We start from the raw sequence: 15851 nt of genomic DNA, 5'->3' as shown, positions 1-15851 counted from the left end.
GTGTTAAGCGATCATGGATCGTACTGTGTCGATTCCCGATGATCGCGAAAGATTTTTCTGTGGTGGAAAGGTCTGTGGTGAAAATAAGCAGCGAAAGTGCCACGCAAGCTACCGACACGGTGTCAAATACACTCCTGGAAATTGAAATAAGAACACCGTGAATTCATTGTCCCAGGAAGGGGAAACTTTATTGACACATTCCTGGGGTCAGATACATCACATGATCACACTGACAGAACCACAGGCACATAGACACAGGCAACAGAGCATGCACAATGTCGGCACTAGTACAGTGTATATGCACCTTTCGCAGCAATGCAGGCTGCTATTCTCCCATGGAGACGATCGTAGAGATGCTGGATGTAGTCCTGTGGAACGGCTTGCCATGCCATTTCCACCTGGCGCCTCAGTTGGACCAGCGTTCGTGCTGGACGTGCAGACCGCGTGAGACGACGCTTCATCCAGTCCCAAACATGCTCAATGGGGGACAGATCCGGAGATCTTGCTGTCCAGGGTAGTTGACTTACACCTTCTAGAGCACGTTGGGTGGCACGGGATACATGCGGACGTGAATTGTCCTGTTGGAACAGCAAGTTCCCTTGCCGGTCTAGGAATGTTAGAACGATGGGTTCGATGACGGTTTGGATGTACCGTGCACTATTCAGTGTCCCCTCGACGATCACCAGTGGTGTACGGCCAGTGTAGGAGATCGCTCCCCACACCATGATGCCGGGTGTTGGCCCTGTGTGCCTCGGTCGTTTGCAGTCCTGATTGTGGCGCTCACTTGCACGGCGCCAAACACGCATACGACCATCATTGGCACCAAGGCAGAAGCGACTCTCATCGCTGAAGACGACACGTCTCCATTCGTCCCTCCATTCACGCCTGTCGCGACACCACTGGAGGCGGGCTGCACGATGTTGGGGCGTGAGCGGAAGACGGCCTAACGGTGTGCGGGACCGTAGCCCAGCTTTATGGAGACGGTTGCGAATGGTCCTCGCCGATACCCCAGGAGCAACAGTGTCCCTAATTTGCTGGGTATTGGTGGTGCGGTCCCCTACGGCACTGCGTAGGACCCTACGGTCTTGGCGTGCATCCGTGCGTCGCTGCGGTCTGGTCCCAGGTCGACGGGCACGTGCACCTTCCGCCGACCACTGGCGACAACATCGATGTACTGTGGAGACCTCACGCCCCACGTGTTGAGCAATTCGGCGGTACGTCCACCCGGCCTCCCGCATGCCCACTATACGCCCTCGCTCAAAGTCCGTCAACTGCACATACGGTTCACGTCCACGCTGTCGCGGCATGCTACCAGTGTTAAAGACTGCGATGGAGCTCCGTATGCCACGGCAAACTGGCTGACACTGACGGCGGCGGTGCACAAATGCTGCGGAGCTAGCGCCATTCGACGGCCAACACCGCGGTTCCTGGTGTGTCCGCTGTACCGTGCGTGTGATCATTGCTTGTACAGCCCTCTCGCAGTGTCCGGAGCAAGTATGGTGGGTCTGACACACCGGTGTCAATGTGTTCTTTTTTCCATTTCCAGGAGTGTAGATTGGGTCGCACCAGCCTGGTAGGCTGGCTCGCTAATATGGATCAGAGCGGTTTCCCAGTGTCCGGGGTTCAGTTCACACAAAGGCAAATCTCTGTCTTCATCATGCTGAAGGACGGTTTTGCATGGTGAATACCATTCCTGATTTCCCCAGTTTGATAATGATCAACCTAAACACAGCCCGGATTTAGAGTTGATAGCGCTTCTAGTGAAAGTGAAGAAGAATTAAATGATCTGCTGAACGGAATGAACAGTCTAACGAGTACACAGTATGGTTTGAGAGTAAATCGGAGAAAGACGAAGGTAATGAGAAGTAGTAGAAATGAGAACAGCGAGAAACGTAACATCACGATAGATGGTCACAAAGTCAATGAAGTTAAGGAATTCTGCTACCTAGGCAGTAAAATAACCAATGACGGACGGAGCAAGGAGGACATCAAAAGCAGACTCGCTATGGCAAAAAAGGCATTTCTGGCCAAGAGAAGTCTACTAATATCAAATACCGGCCTTAATTTGAGGAAGAAATTTCTGAGGATGTACGTCTGGAGTACAGCAGTGTATGGTAGTGAAACATGGGCTGTGGGAAAACCGGAACAGAAGAGAATCGAAGCATTTGAGATGTGGTGCTATAGACGAATGTTGAAAATTAGGTGGACTGATAAGGTAAGGAATGAGGAGGTTCTACGCAGAATCGGAGAGGAAAGGAATATGTGGAAAACACTGATAAGGAGAAGGGACAGGATGATAGGTCATCTGCTAAGACATGAGGGAATGACTTCCATGGTACTAGAGGGAGCTGCAGAGGGCAAAAACTGTAGAAAAAGACAGAGATTGGAATACGTCAAGCAAATAATTGAGGACGTAGGTTGCAAGTGCTACTCTGAGATGAAGAGGTTAGCACAGGAAAGGAATTCGTGGCGGGTAGCATCAAACCAGTCAGTAGACTGAGGACCAAAAAATAAAATAAAAAAGCGCTGCTAGAAGTAGCGCTCGCTCTTGTCGGGAGCTTACCTGGTGGTCGTTGATGTACCAGACGAGGTGCGCGGCTGGCCTGGACGGCCCAGAGCTGCAGTCGAGGCTGACGGTGTCGCCCACCTGGTAGCGGGGCCTGCCGCCGGAGATGCGAGGACCCTCCTGGGGTAGCGCTGAAACACACAGCAGGACAATGGGAGCAGGCGGAATTTCGCTACCAAGTGACGACTCTACTCTCAAGTACCTGCCATCTAAACTCTGGACACGTAACGTAACATATACAGTCATGATGTAATTTAATTTCTTGTCAGTATTACACTTTGATAAATGTCCTACCATGAGTTTCTCATACCCTTTCCTCAACTACCACGTTTTTGGCTTGTAATTAAATAGACATTTGCATAAGGTTAACTGCTATGTAACTGTTATTGATTGGTGACTCCATGGCGTGTTGTGTGCACCACGACCAAATAGTTGATAGAATTGGAAGGAAAATCAGCATTGGCCGTATTTTGTTGTATTATTGTCAGCAAAATCGATTTTCGGTCACTTAGTGACCATCCTCAGTGCTCGAAGTTAAAATTTTTTTCACATAACGATCAGAGACTATAAAACCGAAAATCACAACTACACCGGCGTATGAACATAACAGTTGGTAGGAACATACCTGTAATCTACAATTAAAATTGATAGGCAGTGGTATCAAGCTATAACCACAAGCTTAGAGCGATCACATAAACTGAGGCCGCGGTTTACATGCACCTGTACAGCAGACCTCGGTGTGACAGGGATTGGAACGCCCTCTATGTGACATGTGTCACGTGAAGACTTAATAGTACTGGTTTTGCAAGATATTAACACAAAATACCTCTTGTGCGTTTGTGACTCATGAAGTAATTCAAATTTAAAATGTACGTAAAAACATAGCAGACGAAGGGGAAGGAAACATCTAAAATACACTGGCTTATTGTTTTTTTAAAAAACCAACTTAGCAAACATAAAACAGATCGATAATAAGTTGTCAGAGTGCAGGACAAGTAAAAGAGAAAAATAATAGGTAAAAGAGTAATATATGATAATATGTAACTGTAACTGTACTCGTAAGTGGCACTAATGCGCAACTATAAAATGGTGGGAGATTATATGTAAATGGATAGTGTGGATTGAAGTAAGCAAATATTCTTCAGAGCTAAGACGAATGTGCATTACAGCAATTCCGCACCAAGGCGAGCGACTCTGGACTGAATAGTACGTTCCATTCTAAAACCATGCAATGAATGCAATTGTCACGACTGTGACAGTAAATAACTTGAAGATCGACATAAGTATATAAAATAATCTCTCCTCTTCACTGCACTGTTCCTTCAGAAATACGAGGGTCAGTCAAAGAGTAATGCCCCCTACTATTTTTCGTCAAGAATTTCAAATGCAGCTACATAGTCTGAATACCACAACATTCGCAATAAATTTATGACTTTCCAATATAGTATCCATCTACTGACACAGTTTTGGTTCACCTTTTAACAAAGTTAATGCTTCCTAAGCCACTGCTGCAAACGAGCTTCGTTTAGTGGCCCAAAGAGATGGAAGGCTGATGGCGCCAACTCAGGACTATACGGAGGACGAGGCAAGATTTTCCATCCAGTTTTAACAATCGCTTCTACGGGATGATGACTGGTGAGTGGTCTTGCATTATCATGCAAAAGGAGAAGTTCCTCCATAGCTTTCCTGGGCAACTCGCTGAAGACGTGCTCTAAACAGTGTGAGGGCTCTGACGTGTTCGACAGTTTATTGTGCATCTCTGCTCCAAAAAATCAACCATCTGCATCCCAGAATACTGTAGCCGTAATTTTCCCTGCCAATCGCACAGTTGTGAACGTATTCTTCTTCGGTGAGCTTCTGTACAAATGAGCGTTTGGCGTCATTGGCCGGGAAGCCCCTTACGGAGCAGGTCCGGCCGCCTTGGTGCAGGTCTTATTACATTCGACGGCACATTGGGTGACCTGCGCGCCGGATGGGGATGAAATGATGATTAAGACAATACAAAATTGTCCCTGAGTGGAGGAAATCCCCGACCCAGCCGGGAATCGAAACGGGATAGATAAGGATGGTTCTCGGGTAAGTGGATCAATCTTTATTGTCTATAATACAACATACAATCACCAGTAATTTTTATTTTACAGTTCCCGTTGCTAACTTTAGCCCATATAAAGAGGTACGCGTCAGCATTCAATTTCTTCTTTCTTCTGGTAGTCAAAACAAAAGGCATAGATGGAACAAGCGTACCATATGGAACCTTAGCCAAGAGTCCTGTAGTCTCTGCTATACTCCACGTTTTCCAAACCAAAATATTTGCATCTGGAAATGCTTCAAGGCCACCGTAGTCACAGTGATTCCCCCACACTACAGCAAGTGTGAGCCATGTACTACCTCCAAACAGAGCCTGTACATCACACGTGAAATGCAATCGGAGGCCTCGAAACACATTCGGGCCTCCAATAAGCTGTTGTTTATTGAACTGTCCAGCCAAATCAGTGTCAATGGCCTTCAGTGCACGATACACTGGAACGCTGTGCCGCAAGCGACGTCGCCAAGCACGTCGCCGAGGCATTGCTGTGGCACGTTAATACAAGTAAACGTAGCAAGCCAACGCCCAGCGGGAGCCCCAGAGCTATGCGTCCGCACTCCACGCCGGTCGCCAGGCGAATGGCGCTGCATGCTGCGGCACAGCGGCAGCCGGCGGCAGCGCGCCGGAAGTCCCGATAACGCGCGCCTTATCGCTTCCGGTTGCGCAAGCACGCGAGTTTGATAGCAATCCGTCACGTTGAGCACTCAATCGGGGCGGACGGTGTGTTTCTGTGATGCCATTCGATACTGAATATTTAATTCTGGTTCGAAAAATGCAACCGTGTTTCATCTCCGGTCACAGTTTTTTCCAGAATCTCATCTCCAACTGGAGGCGCTGCAAGAGTTGGGAAGCAGTTGTATTCTTATCGCCTTATTCTAGTCGGTTAACATCCTTGGCAACGAAGTTGCACAAATCTATAAGTATCCCAGTTGTTGAATAATCGTCATCACACTGATTTTATTAAGGAGATAATGTTCCACAAATCATCTGCAGCCACATGGATTTGGCCGCGAAAGATAACACCGACTTGTTTCGTCAGCGTACGATGTTTCCCCTTCGGCTTCGTAACAGCGACAGACCTATCGTCTAACAATGCTGTTACAGCTCCGTACATATTTTTCAATCTTTCATGAACGTGCATTGGCGTGTCATCTCCCGCATTCAAGAATTCTATTATAGGACCACTGTCTAATACGAACATCGATGTCGGTCGTTTTGCACATGACTGCAGTACTGACATGTGTTAAAGCAGACTGTTAACTGCAGCCGGCCGGTGTGGCCGAGCGGTTCTAGGCGCTACAGTCTCGAACCTGTCGCAGGTTCGAATTCTGTCTCGGGCATGGAAGTGTGTGATGTCCTTAGGTTAGTTAGGTTTAAGTAGTTCTAACTCTAGGGGACTAATGACCTCAGAAGTCCCATAGTGCTCAGAGCCATTTGAACCATTTTTTTGTTAACTGCAATGGATTCAAAAAAGTTTTGCGGAATAATGCCAAATTCAAATTTTTCACGTAAGAACGTCTATTGAAGGAGAAAACATAAGAGGCAACACTTTCTGGCTGTCCCTCGTTTTATGGGTTAAATTCTACATTTTCTCTTACTCGTATCAGTCGCTTTTGTATCGAAAAATTATTAATAGTGGTATTGTGTGTGCAACTGCTGAAATGAAGTTTTCTTTCGTCAAGAAAGTCGTTTCGTTTTATTCATTTAAAACATCGCCAATGATAGGGTTTTCTTGCTTCCACTGTGGATGTGAGCCTTCACGCACTTTTCGCTAGAATTTTCGTCTTCTGGACTGGTGTTCTACATAAAAAATAAAAGAAGCAGCGAGACCATTAATGAAAAAAACTGTGCACAGTAAAGCTGTCAATGAAGTCTGCCGGTAAGGCGACGCTTTTCGGATGGTCCATAATACACGCCATGTTCAGCGGGGCTGGAGGAAGCGTGGGGGAAAACTGTTTCGCCGCTACTGTGTCCTCGGCCTGCCGCCTCTGACACGCCTCCAATCAGACAGCCATATACTGGGGGCTGCCTACGCTCAGGTCTGCCAACTACGCGGCCCTGTGGAGATCGGCGGAAACAGTCCGTCATCGACGCAAACACAACGGATTGTTTTCAGCCAGACCACCAGCAACTGCCACAATACCTTGTAGCGGCAGCCCCGCAGCTAGTATCGGGCGTACTGAAATTAACAGCGCTGCATTTAAGGCACCGCTTCTCTCCCGGAAAATCACATGCCTGGTGAACGCTGCGAATCCCTTCGAAAGGGCAGGTAATTAGGGCGCCGCCCGGCTGCTCTGCTCGGCAGCCAATGCACACTCCTAGCTTACGCCGGCAGCACTTAGTAACCCATCAATCGGAGTTCACCATCAGCTATCGTCACAGTCCGGGCTTATACTGGCTGCGCTCTGCAGCCCAAAAGTCGAAGTACACACTCAGGCCATCGCTGGATTGGACTCCATCTCAACCATCCCCGAGCTACTGCTTCACATGTTCTCGAGCTCACGCCTAGTTGGATTTCAGTTGATCTGAACCGAAACTTCGCTGGACCTCATCTTCGACTGCTTTCAAGCTGGACCTCAGCTTCAACCGATCCCTAGCCTCGCTGAGCATAGCCTTTAACCATACTGGAACATTGCGCCCATGCCTTGCTGACCTTATCATCAATCATTGAGGCCACGCCACACTGTACTTCATCTTCAACCATTCTCACGCCCACACCTCACTGCACCTCAAAACGTGTAATGTTTCTGGGGTAGTCAGCCATCATATTAGGTTCCAAGAAGGTGATTCCAGAGCAGTCGAGATGCAAGAAGTATAGATGACGAAATGTGGTGTGAGGTACCTGTGACAGAAGTTAGATTCGGCACCAATCCCGTGAGAAAGACCGCCTGCATAATGCTAGTGCTCTGTGATTGGCTGCTGTGTTCGGAGCAAGGGCGCCAAACCGTTAAAGTATAGTTATTATTATCAGTTAAACTACTCATTGGAATGACTTCATTTTTTAATATAAATATCTCTCAACAGCTATCAACCAGTCATTTTAGAATTATTAAAAACAATTTAAATCAAAAACAAAAGACTGACGAAATTGCGGACGGAGCACTTCGGAAGCGTTCAAGTCACGCCTTTTCTGGTATGGCGCGCGAAGTGTTTTGGGCTGTTGGTCACTCTGGATTAGGCAGTCGAGAAGAACAGACATGTTGTCTACCGTAGGATATGTTTCCAATTTTTATTTAAGTTCCTGTTCGTCACTCTGGATTAGGCAGTCGCGACCGTAGCGATCACGCGGTACCAGACTGTAGCGCCTAGAACCGCACGGCCACCCCGGTCGGCTAACAAATGTGCTCAGTGACACGTCATCTGCAGTAATGCAGAGGAGGTAAAGGAGGATGATCGTTATTAACACCAACAATCAGTTCATTCTTCCTTTCTTGCCGCACACGACAGATTGACACTTCTTACAGTGAACAGTTTTTTAAAACACAGAGGTTGAAACTACTAAAATGTAACTGAATGAAATGTCCAATGGCCCACTGTTGCTGTGTTCGTTCAGGTCACTTATACACCCCCACAACCGGTTCACCACTTTTGAGTTACATCTTCTGGTGTAAATGTAAATGCTATGTCGCAGGTTGAAGAATGCCCCAGTGTAACAGCTGGCGGGGCTAGGTAGAGATTTCAGTATTCCTAATGTTCAACCGTCCACAAACTCAACATCTCACTGGACTTCAACTTCAATAATAGACTTCCAGTGAAGAGCATTTCAGTGCAATGTCATTATTGACTTTCAGTCGAACGAAGTAGTGTGGACTCATGTTACAATAACACAGTTTCTTGGATTTTGTTGTTTGGAGTTAGCTCTTTGTTCCTTGCCACCTGGTACCTCCATTGTAGTGTGTTGCTCTTCTCGCTCACAAATACAAAACCTGCTCCCAGCCTTAGCCCTCGCAGTAGTTCCTTTCAGCAGCCTAATGCGCCGATTTTCGGAAGGCAATATTTATATGTAGCGCTAATATATAGGCCAGGCGTGGGACAGATTGTAGTACCGTACACCTATTGTAGGAAATAAATTTAGTAGCACTCAGTTCCAGCCGTCCTAGAAACCTGAATTCGACAGATTGTTGTAGCGGGCATCTTGGATTTCCTTCATCTGGATAAGTCGAGGAAAAAGACGCGTGTGAATGGATATGTGACACTGTGTGTGACAACGCAACTTTATCGATGTAATGCTCCAGTAATATGACATCTTCGTACTGTTTCCAGGACAGGGGCTAGCTTTTAATTCTAATTCTGATCAATAATATGATTCATAGCAAAATCTAAAAATATGATTCACTACTAAATTGAAAATAGCAAATACGTCTGCCTGTACATTATTTAGTCCGTCGCTCGTGGTCTCGCGGTAGCGTTCTCGCTTCCCGAGCACGGGCTCCCGGGTTCGATTCCCGGCGGGGTCAGGGATTTTCACCTGCCTCGAGATGACTGGGTGTTTGTGTTGTCCTCATCATTTCATCATCATCCAGGAAAGTGGCGAAATTGGACTGAGCAAAGATTGGGTAATTGTACGGGCGCTGATAACCACGCAGTTGAGCGCCCCACAAACCAAACATCATCATCATCATCTGTACATTATTTAACTCAATGGAAGAAACTGTTCCTTCGTCGTGGGCAAAGACAATAGTCAGTGCTGTAGCAAAAATATATTTAAATTTGTAAGAAAGGCCAGGAAGATTAGTTTTTAACGTCCCATCGACTGTTATAACCAGGAATAACACAATAACCTCTTCAGTCTGGTTTATTAAATCACAAATCACTTTTTAACAATTACGTTAGCCAAGCGTCTACCCGGGCTCACACTCAGAAGTAATGCAGAATTAAAGTTTGGTTATACCAATGTCCGAATGTGCATGGTGGTGTGCACGTTCCGTAATTATTCCCAAGTCCAGTGAAGTCGCAAGATTTTCCGCCGAGCAGCCAGGTAACCTCGAGTGGTGCGGCGAGTCATCCACAAGCAGCTGGAACGCGGCGTACTGCACTTCCCGATGAGAACTGTCGTTTGCGGCGGCGGCCGGGTTTATATAAGGCTTGCTAGTTAATGGAGCCGTCGGCTGGGGTCGCTGTTTTCCAGGGAAAACCAATCGCAATGTTTCCTGGCGTAGCCAATTGCTGTGTGCTGACAAACGCGCGCGCGCGAAGGCGGCCAGCGATGGTAGCCGCGAACCGCCCGGAGAAGTGCGGCCAGGGATGTATTTCCCGGCCACGTAAGGGAGCGTGCGTGTGAAGACGGCCAGCGATGGGAGCAGCGGGCCGCCCAGAGAAGTGCGGCCAGCGATGTATTTGACGGCCGCGTAGCGGAGCGCGTTGTTCGGTGTTTGTTAGAAGTGGTGTATACCACATCGACATTCAGGGCATTAGAGATGGAGCAGAGGCTCGGATTGATTCATGGGTGGGGACCATCACAGAATGAACCTGTAACGATTAAGGAAAATCACGGGAAACCTAAAGCACGATGGTCGGAAGCAGGAAAAACGTTGTTCCCCGAAGGTGAGTCCAGTGTGCTCCCCACTGCGCCACCTCGCTTGGTCTTCGTTTCTGTTTTGGACAAGAGACTGTCTGTTATTCCACCCAAACTAGATTAGATGTACTTCTTCTTTGAGAGACTTTTTGTTGCATAGAATCTTTAAGCAACTGTGTGTCGCTTGAGCCTGTTTAAATTGAAATGAAGCGGCAACATTGCACTGTCGGGGCCGAACTGCGCTATTTAAAAGGAGTGATCGACGTTCTGATGGTCTGTAATTTATGCATGTGTGTAACTACAAGTGCTGAGGAACTTTGCTAACGCGACTGCATGACTGAACGTATTGCAGTCTTCGTCAGTTCGTTTCTACAGACCTTTACATTCAAAATAAAATGATTTTTGTACTGTGAGTATAGAGCATTAATGAGATTTTCACTCTGCAGCGGAGTGTGCGCTGATATGAAACTTCCTGGCAGATTAAAACTGTGTGCCGGACCGAGACTATAGCTCGGGACCTTAGCCTTTCGCGGGCAAGTGCTCTATCAACAGGAGAGCTTCTGTAAAGTTTGGAAGGTAGGATACGAGGTCCTGGCAGAAGTAAAGCTGTGAAGACGGGGCGTGAGTCGTGCTTGGGTAGCTCAGTTGGTAGAGCACTTGCCCCCGAAAGGCAAAGGTCCCGAGTTCGCGTCTCGGTCCGGCACACAGTTTTAATCTGCCAGGAAGTTTCATAGTATAGAGCATTGTAATCTACATTGTTGTGAAAATGTACACTGTTACATATCATTGCGTATGAACTTTGTTTTGCACAACGTAATGTTTCGTGCACGGCTTTTGGATGGATATATTTCCTTTTTTTTTTTTTCCCTTTATGTTACCAATGTAGGACAGTCTGACAGTCAGATAAAACCTTGACTATCCTGAAAACTAATCATTGAAAAAAGTATTCCCAGTAAGACACAGAAGTAGTGCTCACTTCTCTCCATAGACCTGCTTCATCACAGTTTCGGGTAATATCCACTGTTCTTTTCTGGTTACATGGACAGTTTACAAAGGCCATAGCTCACAGAAGATTTCAGTGATGCCTCGTCAGCTTTAAATAGAAGAGAAGAAATGTTTTACTGCATGCTACAGAGTATATAATGTATTGCTGAAAAGAACCAACATAATGCCTCAAGTGACTGACACAAATAATGTATAATGTATTTGATGAAGTTTCGGCAGCGCAGTTGGTCGTCGTTTTCTAGTACGCACGATGCTTCATCTCGGCACCTTCCAGACATCTTCAGCTGAACTGTATGTCTAGGGCTGACACTGCCTGCTCATCCGACGATGTGTGGAAGACGCGGAGATGAATAGTAGAAAACGACGACGACCGACTGCACACCCGAAACATAACTGAGTTTGCAATAATTAATATCCGTAACACAGCCGTGTAACGTGTAAAATCCAAAAGTATCGAGAACTACTACACACCGCAGTTGTACGAAGCAGCATAACTACGAGTGGGCAACACGACAGCTGTGTGCACACGGTTCCCTGCTGGTTTCAAACCGTGCGCCCACAAACGCATTCTGTTAGTATGAAAGCCGCTGCGTCGTGACGCTGACCTATATTCCCATCACCTCGATTCTGTCTGGAGTCTCGCACGATGATCTTGACTGTTGGTTATGGATTCAAACTCCATTAACATACGGCTTAAAGGGTCACACAGTTACAACTGCGACTTGCCTGACTAATTGCTCCCAGGGGCCACAAAACTCTAATGCTGAGTATTACGCAGCGATAGGCATGCGACAGGATGCGCATCCACTATATTCCAAAACGGTGCACATAAAGACAGAATTTTTCTTGGACTCATACCTCGGATTCTGTTGTTGATAGAAAAGTAAGGTCAAGTGTTTTGGATAGCCCTTGGGCTAGGGACAATTTTTATTCCCAACAGAAGGCGCATCTTACGGTAAGTATTCTACAGCACAGGTTCAAGGTTTGAATATTATTCATATTTTCCATCATAAGCAAATGGAGTCAATCCTTTAGTTCTTTCTCATTTAGGTTTGGTATGCGGTGCTCCGGGGCTTATGGAAACATAGTTTATTTTATGGGAGGTTCCCAGGAAAACGCGAAAGAAGCGTTTATCACAATTTTTCGCCGACGTCAGCGAATATCTAAACTTCAAACCGCAGAAAATTGTTCATTTCAACGTTATACTCTCTGGGCATTAAACTAGAAGTGCCATCTTCCCGGTTTGAAAAAAATCTTTATCCATTACCGAGAGACACCCCAAAACGTGGTCGTTGGGTGCCAAAAATGTTCCAAAAATTCCAAGATGGCTGAGCGTTCTCCGATACATTCCTAAGATCTCGATCTCGAACATCCTGGAAAACTGTCTTGATATCTTTATCCGTTTCTGAGATACACATATTCAGAATTATTGAGCGGTTCTAGGCGCTCCAGTCTGCAACCGCGCTGCTGCTGCGGTCGCAGGTTCGAATCCTGCCTCTGGTATGGATGTGTGTGATGTCCTTAGGTTAGTTAGGTTTAAGTAGTTCTAAGTTCTAGGGGACTGATGACCTCAGATGTTAAGTCCCATCGTACTTACAGCCATCCTGCTTCTACACGTAAACTACGCACGTAAAATTAGGTGTGAGCCTAAAACTCAGTTTACAAAGTGACGTAGAACGGAGAAATATGCTGCAAAGTGTCTTCTTCATCATAAAAAGGATTCTGGAAACACCATGTTGTAGTACTGAAGCACATGCAAAATTTTTGTGCACATAAAATACCTTCTGATGTGTAAAATTAGTGTTGCGCTATTTCAATATCACGTAAGTAAACTATCAAAATTTTACTGACGCATAAAGTCCTTTTCATATGAGTGACATGCCCTGATGCAGCAAGGGAAAGACGGGAACCAGCGGAAAAATGCTCCTATCAGTGCAGAAAAAAGCCGAATATCCTCCTGTTTACAAGGCACTGAACAGTAGAGTACCAGCTGCTACATTCTACCTCCATCACTGCGTTTCAAAATTTTCCCAAAAATTTACGTATGCGAAGAGTTTCTTCTGGAGAAGAAGACAGTGGCAGTGGGAAAGAGACGGAAAAGCAAAAAGTACTGGAAGACATTAGACCGTGATTGTGGTACAGAAAGAGCGAATGAGATAACTGCAGTTTTAGAGAAAAGAAGGACACAGTGGCAGTGGAACATAGTTGACAGTGACAGAATAGTGCTAGGAAAAGGATGAAGGAGGTAGAGGCACGTCGGGGGAGGAGCAAAGAGAAAGAGAAAGGAGAAGAGGTTGAGAGCCAGTGACAACGAGGAAGAGAGATAGTGAGAAGAGCATCAGCGGTGCGAAAGAATGAACGAGACAGTAGCAGTAAGAGAGAGCGAGAGGGGGACAGTGACAGCGAGAGTAGGCGGTAGTAGTAGATGATGATGATGTTTGGTTTGTGGGGCGCTCAACTGCGTGGTTATCAGCGCCCGTACAATTACCCAGTCTTTACTCAGTCCAATTTCGCCACTTTCCTGGATGATGATGAAATGATGAGGACAACACAAACACCCAGTCATCTCGAGGCAGGTGAAAATCCCTGACCCCGCCGGGAATCGAACCCGGGACCACGGTAGTAGTAGGACAGAGCGAAGGAGATTGTGACTCTGAGACAGGAGACAGTGACAGAGGGACACATAGCGATCATGACAATGAGTTAAGCTGAATGAGTGAGTGAGACTGATCTAGTGGGGTAGATGGATACCAGCGACTTACCGCAATGGACCAGCGTGTGCAACGGATTTAAGGAAGCTTGTGGGAATGACGGGTGATTTTGTGTGTGAATAATATTTGAGAAAATTTTTAAAAGTCCTGAGGGAGGTAGAATGAGGCAGTTGGTACCACACTTTTCAGTCAGTCATACTACCATTTTTTGTGCTCCCACAGGTACTTTTTTGGGGTGACAGTAACTGACCGAATTCAAAAATTTAAAATACTGTCAATATCTACTCATCAAAAGGTGTAATCTTACGAACGTTATAGGTTTGACACAAGACAACTATTAAAGATAAAGACTGTGTACATGTCCTGAGGCAGTGTAACTGACAGCTTGCAAATTACGCACACTATATTCATTAACTATTTGAGAATGAGAGCACGTTGTCTGTCCACACAAACTATACACACAAATTCAAATATTTTAGAAACTTCTTCTCATCCTCACCCACCCCCATCACAAAATAACTAAAGGAAAAAAATTTTTGCTTACATTTTTGCTATTCACGCAAAAAAACTTCAGCATCAGGCATCTCGTTTTAATTTATTACTTCTTTATTACTAACTCTACTTGCAAAACAAATTTCATGTGATGTCGACATAAAATATAAACTCCAACGGCCGGAAATGTCACAATTTATAAAATGGTCCTGGCTGTTCGACCGTGGTCTAATGGATTTCGCCTTAAAACCCCAATAGCGGAGGACATTTTAAAGGGAGATCGTAGCTTTGTTGAATGTTCGATTCACACCCTCGCTCGCTACTGACTGTAGCAAAATTCCGCTTCTGCAAGCTTCCACGCGGTGCGGTGACGTCACATGTTTTGAATACGCGAGCGCAATTGGCCGTTCTCGACTGTCGTCGTCCGCTGTTGCTGTCATCAAAATAGTTCAAATGGCTCTAAGCACTATGGGACTTAACATCTGAGGTCATCAGTCCCCTAGAACTTAGAACTGATTAAACCGAACTAACATAAGGACATCACAAACATCCATGACCGAGGCAGGATTGGAACCTGCGACCATAGCAGCAGCGCTGTTCCAGATTGAAGCTCCTAGAACCGCTCGGTCACAGCAGCCGGCTGCTATCATCCCGTGGAGGAAGACCGGTAAACACACTCAGCACCGGAAACCAAATGTCATTTAATTTCACGCCCTCCTACTTCCTTTTGAAAATCCTGGGATGTTTTGCAATCTCTATGGCCTCTCTGTATAGATACTATTAAAGGCTATACAGGAGAACAAACTCCTTGTTGACTTAGGAAGTCTGAAAAGACAATGAAATTTCAATTAGGCACAGGTGTATCTGTTTCCCACACCAGTAAAGACATTTTTAAATGTGTGGTAGCCCACAACTACAGGAGCCTAATTCCGTTTTTTCTCTTTTCAGACACGAAATACCCGCACTTGGTGTGTGCAGTTTCTCAGCAGCTTTTCGTGACATTGGTAAGAGTGTTTCATTTCGCGTACTCTGTTCTAGGAGCAGTGCCAATATTTCTGGTTTAGATGCCAGCGGTCCTGTTCTGGCCTCACGCTGCGGAGACTTGCTCGCTGTTCCATCCCAACCAACTGACCGCCTGCAGCACGCAGACAGCATTAAAATAGCTCCTCAGTCAAAACCACACAAGCTACACACGGTTCCACGAAACACTTCCTCAAACAAATCGAGCAATACTAAAACCAGTGACTGTGGAACAAAAGACGTGTTGTGGATTGGCAAGAGAGCCAACCCTGTATGAGATGAAGCCGAAAGGCACGCGTTTTAGCTCACGCAGGCTGGAGTGAGGTCTGTAACAGGTCAAGGAAATTAGACTAGCAAAAAAGGACGTAGCTGTGGAATACTTAACTTTAATCCATAAATTGTGAACATCGCTCTTGACGGTACATGTTTTACAGCATCAATAGTAACTGGTAATGG

General features: G+C 46.1%; 1 protein-coding gene across 1 annotated transcript in view; it reads right to left on the bottom strand.

Annotated features, from left to right (window-relative positions):
* LOC126092665 (cell adhesion molecule 2-like) overlaps window positions 1–15851 on the bottom strand; it is a 140259-nt gene that overhangs the window by 21222 nt on the left and 103186 nt on the right. The window contains exon 3 of the mRNA XM_049908387.1: window positions 2564–2697. Coding sequence (XP_049764344.1) covers window positions 2564–2697 — 134 coding nt within the window. The remainder of the gene's footprint in view (window positions 1–2563; window positions 2698–15851) is intronic.

This window comes from Schistocerca cancellata, chromosome 7 (assembly GCF_023864275.1).
Source record: "Schistocerca cancellata isolate TAMUIC-IGC-003103 chromosome 7, iqSchCanc2.1, whole genome shotgun sequence".
Taxonomy (NCBI): Eukaryota; Metazoa; Arthropoda; class Insecta; order Orthoptera; family Acrididae; genus Schistocerca; species Schistocerca cancellata.
The sequence above is the reverse complement of the archived record's forward strand: the minus strand, read 5'-3'. Positions and strand labels throughout refer to the sequence as shown.